The sequence below is a fragment of the Bactrocera dorsalis genome, chromosome 6 (assembly GCF_023373825.1).
Source record: "Bactrocera dorsalis isolate Fly_Bdor chromosome 6, ASM2337382v1, whole genome shotgun sequence".
Lineage (NCBI taxonomy): Eukaryota > Metazoa > Arthropoda > Insecta > Diptera > Tephritidae > Bactrocera > Bactrocera dorsalis.
The window spans coordinates 420,303-438,157 of record NC_064308.1 but is presented as its reverse complement, the minus strand read 5'-3'; the positions used below and the strand labels follow the sequence as shown (position 1 = coordinate 438,157).

Here is a 17,855-nt window from a genome sequence, read left to right as displayed (position 1 = left end):
CACTAAGCAATCGATACCAAGTTGCGTAAAAATATGAACTATACATATTTATGCTAATTAACCGTTTTGAGGTTATTGGAGATGTCATATAGCCATAACGACAGTGTATTTGGAAAAATTTCACAATCTTATATTAAGGTGTAGAATCGATTTTTTAGTACATATACATTAAGCAATCGATACCAAGTTGCGTAAAAATATGAACTATACATATTTATGCTAATTAACCGTTTTGAGGTTATTGGAGTTGTCATATAGCCATAACGACAGTGTATTTGGAAAAATTTCACAATCTTATATTAAGGTGTAGAATCGATTTTTTAGTACATATACATTAAGCACTCGATACCAAGTTGCGTAAAAATATGAACTATACATATTTATGCTAATTAGCCGTTTTGAGGTTATTGGAGTTGTCATATAGCCATAACGACAGTGTATTTGGAAAAATTTCACAATCTTATATTAAGGTGTAGAATCCATTTTTTAGTACATATACATTAAGCACTCGATACCAAGTTGCGTAAAAATATGAACTATACATATTTATGCTAATTAACCGTTTTGAGGTTATTGGAGATGTCATATAGCCATAACGACAGTGTATTTGGAAAAATTTCACAATCTTATATTAAGGTGTAGAATCGATTTTTTAGTACATATGCACTAAGCACTCGATACCAAGTTGCGTAAAAATATGAACTATACATATTTATGCTAATTAACCGTTTTGAGGTTATTGGAGTTGTCATATAGCCATAACGACAGTGTATTTGGAAAAATTTCACAATCTTATATTAAGGTGTAGAATCCATTTTTTAGTACATATACATTAAGCACTCGATACCAAGTTGCGTAAAAATATGAACTATACATATTTATGCTAATTAACCGTTTTGAGGTTATTGGAGTTGTCATATAGCCATAACGACAGTGTATTTGGAAAAATTTCACAATCTTATATTAAGGTGTAGAATCGATTTTTTAGTACATATGCATTAAGCAATCGATACCAAGTTGCGTAAAAATATGAACTATACATATTTATGCTAATTAACCGTTTTGAGGTTATTGGAGTTGTCATATAGCCATAACGACAGTGTATTTGGAAAAATTTCACAATCTTATATTAAGGTGTAGAATCCATTTTTTAGTACATATGCACTAAGCAATCGATACCAAGTTGCGTAAAAATATGAACTATACATATTTATGCTAATTAACCGTCAAAATGTCATATAGCCATAACGACAGTGTATTTGGAAAAATTTCACAATCTTATATTAAGGTGTAGAATCCATTTTTTAGTACATATACATTAAGCAGTCGATACCAAGTTACGTAAAAATATGAACTATACATATTTATGCTAATTAACCGTTTTGAGGTTATTGGAGATGTCATATAGCCATAACGACAGTGTATTTGGAAAAATTTCACAATCTTATATTAAGGTGTAGAATCCATTTTTTAGTACATATGCTGTTTAGTCCAAACAAATACTCCTCTGCATTACTCCCACAAATTACATAAAGTAATAGAGGCGTAATGCAGAGGAATGTCAACCGCCCCAACTTCACGCAACAGGCGAAAAATGAGGAATGAAGGAGATGATTTTTCCCGCGCTTTCACCAAAAGGAGTATTATTATCCCGCCAACATACAGAAGCGAACATATAAGCGAATCACAAGTGAACACGGAGACTAACTAAGCGAACTTTATATTATTACAAAACATACAAAAAGTGAAATACAAAGTGAATACGGAAAGCGAAGGTGTGCCATCCCGCGACAGAATAAAACATTTTTCATCTATAACAAGTGAACAGGAAAATAAAACGGCCTAACAACAAAGTGAACAATTTTTATACAAGGAATCTACACGAAGTATCAGCAATCACCCACAAACCAGCACACAAAGGGGAACAATATATTTAAAATCCCAACAATACTTACGTATGTATAATAACACTGAAATTTAACACTAGCTAATACGAAATCAATAACAATTAACAAATATTGAATACACACACACACCCACTCATATACTTGTATGTATATATCCGCATTTATATTGAATTAAAGTTTTTATAACGTTTGAATTCAAAATACTATCTTTTAATTAAACGCAATCGGCCCCGTACGTCGACATACCCCGACATTTTGGTCCTTCGAGCCGGATTAATTAAAAGAAAAAGTCTTCGTGGGAATTCTACCAACAACATCGTTGGAGTTCCAGAACACCAAACCCAAAAGTTAAAAGAGTGCACCCAGCAAACAACAAGCCTGTAAGATAATCAACAAATACCCAAACGAATAACTCAAACCCAAAACAAAACGAAATTAACAAAAAGCGGAAAAACTGTAAGTGCGACCCATATTTTTCTATATATTATTATAAAGTGCAACTCATATTTGTTAAAAAATACCCAATTGTCAAATTGTGTCCTTAAGAATACTTAAGCATAATTTATTTGCTCCATTGGGTTGACAAAAATTTGATTTGCACTATTTAATTATATATACATACATACCTGCATATACTTACCCAAGAGAAGAAGTGCAATAATAAAATATATGCATATGTTTTGCCGTCGGCTATTGCATTCTTCTCGTTGAACTAAAATTACATATAAATAAATATACACTCGCTAATACATACGAATAGCGCACCCATCCGCATTATATTTGTTGGTGACGAAAATTGCTAGCGAACAGCACGTCAAAAGACAAATACCCAGTAGGAAATTAAAAAGGTGACCCAGTAGGAAAAAGTGCAAAACCCTGCAAATTTTTTATTTATCGATTTTTTTTCGCGATTCATCGGAAATTTAATAATTTGTCATCAATATTAACAATCGGACACCGTCGAGATACAAGCAAGAAAATTAATTTGAAATTTTTAAAATAAATAAAGCACTATACAAAAAGTTTTTAAAATTTGTTTTCTTACATTTTCGTAACCCTACACGACTCATTTTTCTCATTTAACCCAAAAATCAAAGATATTTTACCCAAAAATGGAAATGGAGGATTTCAAAATCACAACAACAGATTTGATTGAATTCGTGGAAGACCATCTTCAGACCCAAAGTGAAGATGATTCGGTCTATACCCTAGAAATTAAAAGGGTCGAACTAAATTCGCTCTATGAAAAAGCAAAGCGCTCATACGATGCGCTCAGAAGAATTTCTCGCGAAAGTCATGAAACCATCGATTTCTTTAAAGTGAAAGAAAAATATCAAAAAAGTTATCGAATGTACCTCTCTTGCTTAGCTTCCATCAACGAAGATGTAGATGCGCGTAAAACACAAGTGTCAACCCAACCCATAAAGGAAAGGACTTCAGAAGCCACAATGATGGATTTCGCTCCTGCAGTTCACCTTCCACCATGCGACACTGACATCTTTTACGGAGATTACACAACTTGGCCCACCTTTCGGGATATGTTTACAGCCCTGTATATCCGTAACCCAAGGATTAGTAACGTGGAAAGACTCTTTCACCTTACTCAGAAGACCCGAGGAGAAGCAAGAGAGGTTATTCAAAACGCACCCTTAACAAATGATGGTTTCATACTTGCCTGGAAAAATTTAGTCGACCAGTACGAAAATAAGAGGTTGCAGGTAAACACCCAATTAAAGACCCTTTTTAACCTACCCCAAGTAACTCAGGAAACCGGTTGTGCTATAAAAAGCTTACAACGTTCGGTTAATAACGTTTTAACCAATTTAAACAACCTTGAGATTGACACACAAAGCTGGGATCCGATATTAATATATCTTTGTAGTTCCAAACTACCTAAACAAACTCTCGAAATGTTTGAATATACCCTAGCAGACAATTCAGATATACCGACGTGGTCAAATTTCGACAATTTTTTAACCCACAAATACAAAACCCTCGAATCTGTTGGAAATTTCAAAGCTTCAGTAGCAAAATTACCCCCATTCCACACCGGTGCAGTTAAAAGAACAGATGAAAAGAAATACAACACTTTTCATGCAAACGTGGCTGAAACGCCAATTGCTAGACCCTCTAACACCCAAAGGAATAATAATTTCAACTTTACTCCAAATAATATAGATACAGAAAGCTGTAAGCTCTGTAAAAAGCAGCACCCTATTCGAGAATGTCCCAAATTTCTCGCAATGAATGTGGAGTCACGTATCTCCACAATCAAAAAATATGGTTATTGCTATAACTGCTTGGCCATATCACACAGCTACAAGAACTGTGTGAGTAAATTCTCGTGTCGTAAGTGTCACAAAAAACACAATACTCTGATACACAGAGAATCCAGCTTTCGACCTGAATCCACTCCGGAAATACCAAACGTCACTAGTTCGAACCCTGAAAACGCTTCAAGTACCGCACTACCCACCCAAAGCACAAATACAAATCGGCAAGCCTACACTACAACTATACAGTCCACTAAATCATCAACCCAAGACCCACCCAACCCAAGTAGGAAGCAGATAATACTCGGTACTGCAATGGTTCAAATAGAACATAATGGCCAGCGATATTCCGCGAGAGCCCTTATTGATTCAGGATCGGAAGCCACATTTATATCTCGAAGACTTCAGAGAAGCTTGGATATACCCACCCACTCTGTATCAGCCCAAGTGACCGGACTAAACAATGCAGTTTCAGCAACACCAACGAACATTTGTGAAATCACGCTTTGCTCACCCTTAAACGCAAATTATAAGCTATCAGCACAGGCATTTATACTAAATAGCCTAACTGATAATTTACCCTCATACCCTATAGATCCAAAGCAGTGTCTTAAAAATCTTGGATTCACTTTAGCCGACACCCAATTTCACAAACCCAGACCCGTGGATATACTAATCGGCAGTGATATCTATCCAAGTATTTTACTCAATGGAGTAAAGAGGAACATACTAGGTTCACTCTTAGCTCAAGAGACAGAATTCGGATGGATATTGTCCGGACCCATAACCCAACCCTCCCAAAATTCCGCCATAGTATCATTTCACAATAAAGTGAATCCCGAGAGTCTTCTCACACGTTTTTGGGAGGTGGAGGAAATCCCAAAGGAATCCGTAGTTTCCAAATCGGACCAAATTTGTGAGGAAATTTTCCAAAAAACTACCCGTCGTAATCCAGATGGGCGCTATATAGTAACCCTACCCTTCAAAGAACCCGACAATATTGATATCGGACAATCTAGACATATAGCGTTGGCCCAATTCCTCAGAAATGAACGAGCTTTACTTAAAAAACCCGAAGTGAAAGCAGAATACGACAAAGCAATCATGGAATATTTGGAACTCGGACAAATGAAGAAAGTAGAGTATGACCCTTCTGGTAAAGCGACCCAATATTACTTACCACACCACGCGGTCATTAAACCCGACCGTATAACCACGAAATTGCGTGTGGTATTTAACGCATCTTGCCCCACGTCAAATCACAAAAGCTTGAATGACGTCTTACATATCGGGCCTACTTTACAGAAAGACCTTGTCATTCTGATAACAAATTGGCGACTCTTCCAATTCGTTTTTAATGCGGATATTCAGAAAATGTACCGGCAAATACTCGTAGACCCTAAACACACTCGGTTCCAAAGGATATTATTTAGGAAGTCCCCGGAAGACACAATAGAAGACTTCGAATTGCAAACAGTCACGTTCGGCATAAATTGTGCACCGTATCTAGCAATCCGGACCCTCATGAAACTTGCCGATGATATAGAAGAAACCCACCCATTAGCAGCCAAAATACTTCGCCAGGAAATGTATGTAGACGATGTTTTAGCCGGAACACATGACCTGACCACGGCAAAGTCAGCACGAGATGAACTCATTTCCGCTCTGAAGACCCCAGGATTCGCTCTGCGAAAATGGACCTCCAATGACCCACACATTCTGAAAGGACTTCCACAGGATCATCTTTTAGAGACAGAAACACTCAACCTTTCGGAACCCGAGAACACCAAAACCCTGGGCATTCGATGGAACTCCAAAAAGGATTCATTTTTCTTCCTCGTCAACCCAATGGAGAAAAAACCCGCATACACCAAACGAGAAGTTTTATCAGCCATAGCAAAATTGTTTGACCCAGCCGGTTGGCTTAGTCCAATAATAATCACGGCAAAAATAATTATGCAACAAATATGGCTGGATAAAACTGACTGGGATGAAAGCCTGAAACCCCTCACCCTTCATCGATGGAACAGCTTCGTAAAGGATTACGACAACATCAACAAAATTGAAATACCCAGGTGGACCCATTTTAACCCAACAGCCACCATTGAATTCCACGGTTTCTCTGATGCTTCAGAAAAAGCATATGCCGCGACACTTTATATAAGGGTTTCAGTTGGAGACAAAATATGGACAACTCTCTTAGTGTCAAAAACAAGAGTTGCTCCCATTAAAACCGTATCCCTACCCAGATTGGAACTCTGCGGAGCGGTTCTACTGGCTAACCTTTTTAACTCTACCCTACCCCAACTACACCTAACCCAATATAAAAATTATTTTTGGACTGACTCAACCATAGTTCTTGCTTGGTTAAACAAACCACCCTGTTCATGGACCACTTTCGTTTCACATCGAGTAGCTGCAATCACCGAGAAAGTGGGAGTCGATAATTGGAACCATGTGGAAAGCCAAGACAATCCCGCAGACTTGGCAAGCCGAGGTTGTACACCCACCGATCTATTAAATTGCAACCTCTGGTGGCATGGACCCCAATGGCTACAACATGAAAAGGAGCATTTCCCAGCAACGGAGAAAATATACAACACCACCGTGGAGTTCAAACCCGTTAAGACGTTTGCGATAACCACCCAAGAGGATATACTCGAAAGGTTTTCCTCATTCCCCAGAGCTATTCGCGTTATCGCTTACCTATTCAGGTTTTGCGCAAATGCCTCACCAAGGAGGCGAGAAATTGTTTACTCAAACCACGAAATAACCCCGGAAGAGTTCAAAACAACCCGAATGAAGTTAATCATTCACACCCAAAAAACACATTTCCGAGAAGAATATGATGCATTGACCCGTAAAACCCAAATACATAAGAAAAGTTCATTATTGACTTTAAATCCATTCATTGACCCTAAAGGAGTTATGCGAAGTGACGGAAGATTAACCAATTCCGCAGCGCTATCATATAATGAGCGCCACCCTATCCTATTACCCTATAATAGCCGTATGACAAAATTACTAACTCAATTTACCCATTTAGCAACGCTACACGGCGGAAATCAGCTAGTTCTTCGACTCCTAAGGACAGAATTCTGGATACCCAAAGCAAAGATGCTGATTAAAACAATCATTCATCAATGCAAAACGTGCATCATACACAACAAGGCTCAACAAACCCAAATAATGGCAGCTCTTCCAAATGAACGAACCATCCTAACCCGGCCGTTTGCTAACACTGGTATCGATTTCGCTGGACCCTATGACATCAAAAACTACACTGGGAGAGCATGTCTAATCACCAAAGGATATATATGTGTATTTGTATGCTTCTCAACTAAAGCAATACATCTCGAACCCGTTAGCGATCTCACTACACAAGCCTTCCTAGCAGCATTCTCTCGTTTCTTCTCGAGGCGTGGATGCCCCGCCAATCTTTATTCCGACAACGGAACAAACTTTATAGGAGCTTCACAGTTGCTAGTTAAAGATCGGCGTGAATTCTTACATACACTTCGAACTCAAATTGCATCTCTCCATAGCCATCAAAATATCTCATGGCACTTCAACCCACCAGGAGCTCCACATATGGGTGGATTATGGGAAGCAGGCGTAAAAAGTCTAAAAACCCACCTAAAAAAGATCGCAAAACTACAAAAATTCACGTTCGAAGAATTTGCTACCCTATTGACCCGCATTGAAAGCTGTTTAAACTCTCGACCCATAAGCCCCATAAGTGATGACTCAACAAGCTTGGAACCTCTAACTCCAGGACACTTCCTTATAGGTACCCCATTGCTAACCCCTGCCGAACCCAATTTAGAGGATGCAAATTTAAGCATCGTTAACAGATGGCAGAAACTAAAAATACTCTACCAGCACATTTGCAAGAGATGGAAAGAAGAGTACCTTAAGGAACTACACAAACGATATAAATGGAAATACCCACATCGTAATGTTGAAGTTAACGACTTAGTCGTTATAAGAAACGACAATACTTCACCCAACGAATGGAAGCTCGGTCGAATCCAAAAGGTCTTCCCCGGCTTAGACCATAAAACACGAGTGGTTGAAATCCGAACTGCTCAAGGCACAGTAACCCGCCCCATCACAAAAATTGTGATATTAAATACAGAATAACATACAAGTTTTCTCTTCTTTTTTAGTGAAATGGCCCCAACAATCACCAACTCACCCAAACCTCGTTCTATGAGCCCAACAATCACCAACTCACCCAAACCTCGTCGCATGAGCTCAGCAATTAGCATCCGGTCCCGTAGCGCAACCCGTAGCATTACACCGATTTCGGAAGACGAAACGATGTCCCGACGCATTCAACGTTTCAAGTCGACCCTTCCCACTATTCGTGAAGAAAAGGAATGTGATGATCGCACAACACGGAAAACGATCTCACATCGAAGAAAACACACATCATCCCGTCATGTCGCTTGCGGAATATGCAAGAAAGACCACCGTCTAGTGACTTGCGCTACGTACTCGGCATATAACATAAACAAAAAATACGAAGCAGTAATCAAATACAACTACTGCGTTAATTGCTTAGCCAGGTCGCACAAGACAGGAGGATGCACCAGCAAAAATAGATGTTCCGTTTGTCATGGGAAACATCATTCATCCCTACACGGACATCCGAGGCTATACCCGACCAACGATGCCAATGTTGTGGAGAAACATCCACTTGCAATAGAGACCCGACTACCATCCTTACTGGCTAAGCAGACCCTAGTACCCACATTGAAGATACGATTAAGATGCGATGGTGAATGGCATAAAGTTCGAGCCATTTTAAACCCTACCCTCAAAATCACGAATATAGCAGCTGAACTCGTCAAACACTTAAAACTGCCAATTACATACCTTAACACGTATCGTATTTGTAGCATACAAATCAGCTCAAATAATGACACAAAGTTTTCTCTGGAATGTAACGCAGTTATCACCCACAAGCTACCCAAAAAACCCTATGAGCGAGACTTAAGTGACGATGTGCAAATGCGCTTCGAACACTTGGTTCTCGCTGACCCTCAATTCCACAGCAACAAAGAGTTAACGTTGGAGATTGGAGCGGATATGTACCCTCAAATTATCAGAAGTGGACTCTTCAAACCCGATAACAGTACAGTGGTAGCGCAGAATACAGCATTTGGCTGGACCCTTACTGGCACCATCTAACCCTAAGTATACTTCTGATAATTACTCTATTTCATTTCAAAACTTTCAATATATGTTACCCTACTAATACTCAATTATTTCGCAGATTCTGCAAGGTGGCCGGGATGTTTAATCCAAACAAATACTCCTCTGCATTACTCCCACAAATTACAAAAAGTAATAGAGGCGTAATGTAGAGGAGTATAAACCGCCCCAACTTCACGCAACAGGCGAAAAATGAGGAATGAAGGAGATGATTTTTCCCGCGCTTTCACCAAAAGGAGTATTATTATCCCGCCTATACAGAAGCGAACATATAAGCGAATCACAAGTGAACACGGAGACTAACTAAGCGAACTTTATATTATTACAAAACATACAAAAAGTGAAATACAAAGTGAATACGGAAAGCGAAGGTGTGCCATCCCGCGACAGAATAAAACATTTTTCATCTATACCAAGTGAACAGGAAAATAAAACGGCCTAACAACAAAGTGAACAATTTTTATACAAGGAATCCACACGAAGTATCAGCAATCACCCACAAACCAGCACACAAAAGGGAACAATATATTTAAAATCCCAACAATACTTACGTATGTATAATAACACTGAAATTTAACACTAGCTAATACGAAATCAATAACAATTAACAAATATTGAATACACACACACACCCACTCATATACTTGTATGTATATATCCGCATTTATATTGAATTAAAGTTTTTATAACGTTTGAATTCAAAATACTATCTTTTAATTAAACGCAATCGGCCCCGTACGTCGACATACCCCGACATATGCACTAAGTAATCGATACCAAGTTGCGTAAAAATATGAAGTATATTTATACTAATTAACCGTTTTGAGGTTAATGGAGTTGCCATACAGCCATAACGACAGTGTATTTGGAAAAATTTCACAATCTTATATTAAGGTGTAGAATCCATTTTTTAGTACATATGCACTAAGCAATCGATACCAAGTTGCGTAAAAATATGAACTATACATATTTATGCTTATTAGCCGTTTTGAGGTTATTGGAGTTGTCATATAGCCATAACGACAGTGTATTTGGAAATATTTGACAATCTTATATTAAGGTGTAGAATCGATTTTTTAGTACATATGCACTAAGCACTCGATACCAAGTTGCGTAAAAATATGAACTATACATATTTATGCTAATTAACCGTTTTGAGGTTATTGGAGATGTCATATAGCCATAACGACAGTGTATTTGGAAAAATTTCACAATCTTATATTAAGGTGTAGAATCGATTTTTTAGTACATATACATTAAGCAATCGATACCAAGTTGCGTAAAAATATGAACTCTACATATTTATGCTAATTAGCCGTTTTGAGGTTATTGGAGTTGTCATATAGCCATAACGACAGTGTATTTGGAAAAATTTCACAATCTTATATTAAGGTGTAGAATCCATTTTTTAGTACATATACATTAAGCAGTCGATACCAAGTTGCGTAAAAATATGAACTATACATATTTATGCTAATTAACCGTTTTGAGGTTATTGGAGTTGTCATATAGCCATAACGACAGTGTATTTGGAAAAATTTCACAATCTTATATTAAGGTGTAGAATCGATATTTTAGTACACATGCACTAAGCAATCGATACCAAGTTGCGTGAAAATATGAACTATACATATTTATGATAATTAACCGTTTTGAGGTTATTGGAGTTGTCATATAGCCATAACGACAGTGCATTTGGAAAAATTTCACAATCTTATAATTAGATGTAGAATCGATTTTTTAGTACATATGCACTAAGTAACCGATACCAAGTTGCGTAAAAATATGAACTTTACATATTTATACTAATTAGCATTTTTGAAGTTATTAGAGTTGTCATATAGCCATAACGACAGTGAATTTGGAAATATTTCACAATCTTATATTAAGGTGTAGAATCCATTTTTTAGTACATGTACATTAAGCAACCGATACCAAGTTGCGTAAAAATATGAACTATACATATTTATGCTAATGAACCCTTTTGAGGTTATTGGAGTTGTCATATAGCCATAACGACAGTGTATTTGGAAAAATTTCACAATCTTATATTAAGGTGTAGAATCGATCTTTTAGTACAGATGCACTAAGCAATCTATACCAAGTTGCGTAAAAATATGAACTATACATATTTATGCTAATTAGCCGTTTTGAGGTTATTGGAGTTGTCATATAGCCATAACGACAGTGTATTTGGAAAAATTTCACAATCTTATATTTAGATGTAGAATCGATTTTTTAGTACATATGCACTAAGTAACCGATACCAAGTTGCGTAAAAATATGAACTTTACATATTTATGCTAATTAGCTGTTTTGAGGTTATTAGAGTTGTCATATAGCCATAACGACAGTGCGTTTGAAAAAATTTCACAATCTTATATTAAGGTGTAGAATCGATTTTGTAGTACATATGCACTAAGCAATCGATACCAAGATGCGTAAAAATATGAACTGTACATATTTATGCTAATTAGCTGTTTTGAGGTTTTTGGAGATGTCATATAGCCGTAACGACAGTGCGTTTGGAAAAATTTCACAATTATATATTAAGGTGCAGAATCGATTTTTTAGTACATATGCACTTAGCAATCGATACCAAGTTGCGTAAAAATATGAACTATACATATTTATGCTAATTAGCCTTTTTGAAGTTATTGGAGTTGTCATATAGCCATAACGACAGTGTATTTGGAAAAATTTCACAATCTTATATTAAGGTGTAGAATCGATTTTTTAAGTACATATGCACTAAGCAGTCTATACCAAGTTGCGTAAAAATATGAACTATACATATTTATGCTAATTAGCTGTTTTGAGGTTATTGGAGATGTCATATAGCCATAACGACAGTGTATTTGAAAAAAATTCACAATCTTATATTAAGGTGTAGAATCGATTTTTTAGTACATATACATTAAGCAATCGATACCAAGTTGCGTAAAAATATGAACTATACATATTTATGCTAATTATCCGTTTTGAGTTGTCACATAGCCATAACGACAGTGTATTTGGAAAAATTTCACAATCTTATATTAAGGTGTAGAATCCATTTTTTAGTACATATACATTAAGCACTCGATACCAAGTTGCGTAAAAATATGAACTATACATATGTATGCTAATTAACCGTTTTGAGGTTATTGGAGTTGTCATATAGCCATAACGACAGTGTATTTGGAAAAATTTCACAATCTTATATTAAGGTGTAGAATCGATCTTTTAGTACAGATGCACTAAGCAATCTATACCAAGTTGCGTAAAACTATGAACTATACATATATGTGCTAATTAGCCGTTTTAAGGTTTTTGGAGTTATCATATAGCCATAACGACAGTGTATTTGGAAAAATTTCACAATCTTATATTAAGGTGTAGAATCCATTTTTTAGTACATATACATTAAGCAGTCGATAACAAGTTGCGTAAAAATATGAACTATACATATATATGCTAATTAGCCGTTTTAAGATTTTTGGAGTTATCATATAGCCGTAACGACAGTGTATTTGGAAAAATTTCACAATCTTATATTAAGGTGTAGAATCGATTTTTTAGTACATATGCACCAAGCAATCTATACCAAGTTGCGTAAAAATACGAACTATACAGGTTTATGCTAATTAACCGTTTTGAGGTTATTGGAGATGTCATATAGCCATAACGACAGTGTATTTAGAAAAATTTCACAATCTTATATTAAGGTGTAGAATCGATTTTTTAGTACATATGCACCAAGCAATCTATACCAAGTTGCGTAAAAATACGAACTATACAGGTTTATGCTAATTAACCGTTTTGAGGTTATTGGGGATGTCATATAGCCGTGACGACAGTAAATTTGGAAAAATTTCACAATCTTATATTAAGGTGTAGAATCCATTTTTTAGTACATATACATTAAGCAGTCGATACCAAGTTGAGTAAAAATATGAACTATACATATGTATGCTAATTAGCCGTTTTAAGGTTTTTGGAGTTATCATATAGCCGTAACGACAGCGTATTTGGAAAAATTTCACAATCTTATATTAAGGTGTAGAATCGATTTTTTAGTACAGATGCACTAAGCAATCTATACCAAGTTGCGTAGAAATATGAACTATACATATATATGCTAATTAGCCGTTTTAAGATTTTTGGAGTTATCATATAGCCGTAACGACAGTGTATTTGGAAAAATTTCACAATCTTATATTAAGGCGGAGAATCGATATTTTAGTACACATGCACTAAGCAATCGATACCAAGTTGCGTGAAAATATGAACTATACATATTTATGATAATTAACCGTTTTGAGGTTATTGGAGTTGTCATATAGCCATAACGACAGTGCATTTGGAAAAATTTCACAATCTTATAATTAGATGTAGAATCGATTTTTTAGTACATATGCACTAAGTAACCGATACCAAGTTGCGTAAAAATATGAACTTTACATATTTATGCTAATTAGCTGTTTTGAGGTTATTAGAGTTGTCATATAACCATAACGACAGTGCGTTTGGAAAAATTTCACAATTATATATTAAGGTGCAGAATCGATTTTTTAGTACATATGCACTAAGTAACCGATACCAAGTTGCGTAAAAATACGAACTTTACATATTTATGCTAATTAGCTGTTTTGAGGTTATTAGAGTTGTCATATAACCATAACGACAGTGCGTTTGAAAAAATTTCACAATCTTATACTAAGGTTTAGAATCGATTTTGTAGTTTATATGCACTAAGCAATCGATACCAAGATGCGTAAAAATATGAACTGTACATATTTATGCTAATTAGCTGTTTTGAGGTTTTTGGAGATGTCATATAGCCGTAACGACAGTGCGTTTGGAAAAATTTCACAATTATATATTAAGGTGCAGAATCGATTTTTTAGTACATATGCACTTAGCAATCGATACCAAGTTGCGTAAAAATATGAACTATACATATTTATGCTATTTAACCCTTTTGAGGTTATTGGAGTTGTCATATAGCCATAACGACAGTGTATTTGGAAAAATTTCACAATCTTATATTAAGGTGTAGAATCGATCTTTTAGTACAGATGCACTAAGCAATCTATACCAAGTTGCGTAAAACTATGAACTATACATATACATATGTGCTAATTAGCCGTTTTAAGGTTTTTGGAGTTATCATATAGCCATAACGACAGTGTATTTGGAAAAATTTCACAATCTTATATTTAGATGTAGAATCGATTTTTTAGTACATATGCACTAAGTAACCGATACCAAGTTGCGTAAAAATACGAACTTTACATATTTATGCTAATTAGCTGTTTTGAGGTTATTAGAGTTGTCATAACGACAGTGCGTTTGAAAAAATTTCACAATCTTATATTAAGGTTTAGAATCGATTTTGTAGTACATATGCACTAAGCAATCGATACCAAGATGCGTAAAAATATGAACTGTACATATTTATGCTAATTAGCTGTTTTGAGGTTTTTGGAGATGTCATATAGCCGTATCGACAGTGCGTTTGGAAAAATTTCACAATTATATATTAAGGTGCAGAATCGATTTTTTAGTACATATGCACTTAGCAATCGATACCAAGTTGCGTAAAAATATGAACTATACATATTTATGCTAATTAACCGTTTTGAGGTTATTGGAGTTGTCATATAGCCATAACGACAGTGAATTTGAAAAAATTTCACAATCTTATATTAAGGTGTAGAATCGATTTTTTAGTACATATGCACTAAGCAATCGATACCAAGTTGCGTAAAAATATGAACTATACATATTTATGCTAATTAACCGTTTTGAGGTTATTGGAGTTGTCATATAGCCATAACGACAGTGTATTTGGAAAAATTTCACAATCTTATATTAAGGTGTAGAATCGATTTTGTAGTACACATGCACTAAGCAATCGATACCAAGTTGCGTAAAAATATGAACTATACATATTTATGCTAATTAACCGTTTTGAGGTTATTGGAGTTGTCATATAGCCATAACGACAGTGTATTTGGAAAAATTTCACAATCTTATATTAAGGTGTAGAATCGATTTTTTAGTACATATGCACTAAGCAATCTATACCAAGTTGCGTAAAAATATGAACTATACATATTTATGCTAATTAACCGTTTTGAGGTTATTGGAGTTGTCATATAGCCATAACGACAGTGTATTTGGAAAAATTTCACAATCTTATATTAAGGTGTAGAATCGATTTTTTAGTACATATGCACTAAGCAATCGATACCAAGTTGCGTAAAAATATGAACTATACATATTTATGCTAATTAACCGTTTTGAAGTTATTGGAGTTGTCATATAGCCATAACGACAGTGTATTTGGACGAATTTCACAATCTTATATTTAGGTGTAGAATCGATTTTTTAGTACATATGCACTACGCAATCTATACCAAGTTGCGTAAAAATATGAACTATACATATTTATGCTAATTAACCGTTTTGAAGTTATTGGAGTTGTCATATAGCCATAACGACAGTGTATTTGGACGAATTTCACAATCTTATATTTAGGTGTAGAATCGACCTTTTAGTACATATGCACTACGCAATAGATACCAAGTTTCGTAAAAATATGAACTATACATATTTATGCTAATTAACCGTTTTGAGGTTATTGGAGTTGTCATATAGCCATAACGACAGTGTATTTGGAAAAATTTCACAATCTTATATTAAGGTGTAGAATCGATTTTTTAGTACATATGCACTAAGCAATCGATACCAAGTTGCGTAAAAATATGAACTATACATATTTATGCTAATTAACCGTTTTGAGGTTATTGGAGTTGTCATATAGCCATAACGACAGTGTATTTGGAAAAATTTCACAATCTTATATTAAGGTGTAGAATCGATTTTTTAGTACAGATGCACTAAGCAATCTATACCACGTTGCGTAAAAATATGAACTATATATATTTATGCTAATTAACCGTTTTGAGGTTATTGGAGTTGTCATATAGCCATAACGACAGTGTATTTGGAAAAATTTCACAATCTTATATTAAGGTGTAGAATCGATTTTTTAGTACATATGCACTAAGCACTCGATACCAAGTTGCGCAAAAATATGAACTATACATATTTATGCTAATTAACCGTTTTGAGTTGTCATATAGCCATAACGACAGTGTAGTTGGAAAAATTTCACAATCTTATATTAAGGTGTAGAATCGATTTTTTATTACATATGCACTAAGTAGCCGATACCAAGTTTCGTAAAAATATGAACTATACATATTTATGCTAATTAACCATTTTGAGGTTATTGGAGTTGTCATATAGCCATAACGACAGTGTATTTGGAAAAATTTCACAATCTTATATTAAGGTGTAGAATCGATTTTTTAGTACATATGCAGTAAGCAATCGATACCCAGTTGCGTAAAAATATGAACTATACATATTTATGCTAATTAACCGTTTTGAGGTTATTGGAGTTGTCATATAGCCATAACGACAGTGTATTTGGAAAAATTTCACAATCTTATATTAAGGTGTAGAATCGATTTTTTAGTACATATGCACTAAGCAATCGATACCAAGTTGCGTAAAAATATGAACTATACATGTTTATGCTAATTAACCGTTTTGAGGTTATTGGAGTTGTCATATAGCCATAACGACAGTGTATTTGGAAAAATTTCACAATCTTATATTAAGGTGTAGAATCGATTTTTTAGTACATATGCACTAAGCAATCTATACCAAGTTGCGTAAAAATATGAACTATACATATTTATGCTAATTAACCGTTTTGAGGTTATTGGAGTTGTCATATTGCCCCAACGACAGTGTATTTCACAAAAAAAAATTTCACAATCTTATATTAAGGTGTAGAATCGATTTTTTAGTACATATGCACTAAGCAATCTATACCAAGTTGCGTAAAAATATGAACTATACATATTTATGCTAATTAACCGTTTTGAGGTTATTGGAGTTGTCATATTGCCCCAACGACAGTGTATTTCACAAAAAAAAATTTCACAATCTTATATTAAGGTGTAGAATCGATTTTGTATTACATATGCACTAAGTAGTCGATACCAAGTTGCGTAAAAATATGAACTATACATATTTATGCTAATTAACCGTTTTGAGGTTATTGGAGATGTCATATAGCCATAAGGACAGTGTATTTGGAAAAATTTCACAATCTTATATTAAGGTGTAGAATCGATTTTTTAGTACAGATGCACTAAGCAATCTAAACCAAGATGCGTAAAAATATGAACTATACATATTTATGCTAATTAACCGTTTTGAGGTTATTGGAGTTGTCATATAGCCATAACGACAGTGTATTTGGAAAAATTTCACAATCTTATATTAAGGTGTAGAATCGATTTTTTAGTACATATGCACTAAGCAATCGATACCAAGTTGCGTAAAAATATGAACTATACATATTTATGCTAATTAACCGTTTTGAGGTTAT

The 17,855-nt window shown here is 35.1% G+C and overlaps 2 protein-coding genes across 3 annotated transcripts in view; both read left to right on the top strand.

Moving 5' to 3' along the window:
• Positions 1–10,079, top strand: part of LOC125779143 (uncharacterized) — a 252,983-nt gene extending 242,904 nt beyond the window's left edge. For both annotated transcript variants that reach the window (XM_049459781.1, XM_049459782.1), the window contains exon 2: positions 8,350–10,079. In XM_049459781.1, the coding sequence (XP_049315738.1) occupies positions 8,354–9,376 (1,023 nt within the window). In that variant the 5' untranslated portion in view covers positions 8,350–8,353 and the 3' untranslated portion in view covers positions 9,377–10,079. The remainder of the gene's footprint in view (positions 1–8,349) is intronic.
• LOC125779239 (uncharacterized) lies at positions 4,151–8,323 on the top strand. The gene is made up of 2 exons (XM_049459877.1): positions 4,151–6,255; positions 7,726–8,323. Exons 1-2 carry the CDS (start codon positions 4,151–4,153, stop codon positions 8,321–8,323), a joined length of 2,703 nt encoding a protein of 900 aa, XP_049315834.1.
• Positions 10,080–17,855: the final 7,776 nt, after the last annotated feature.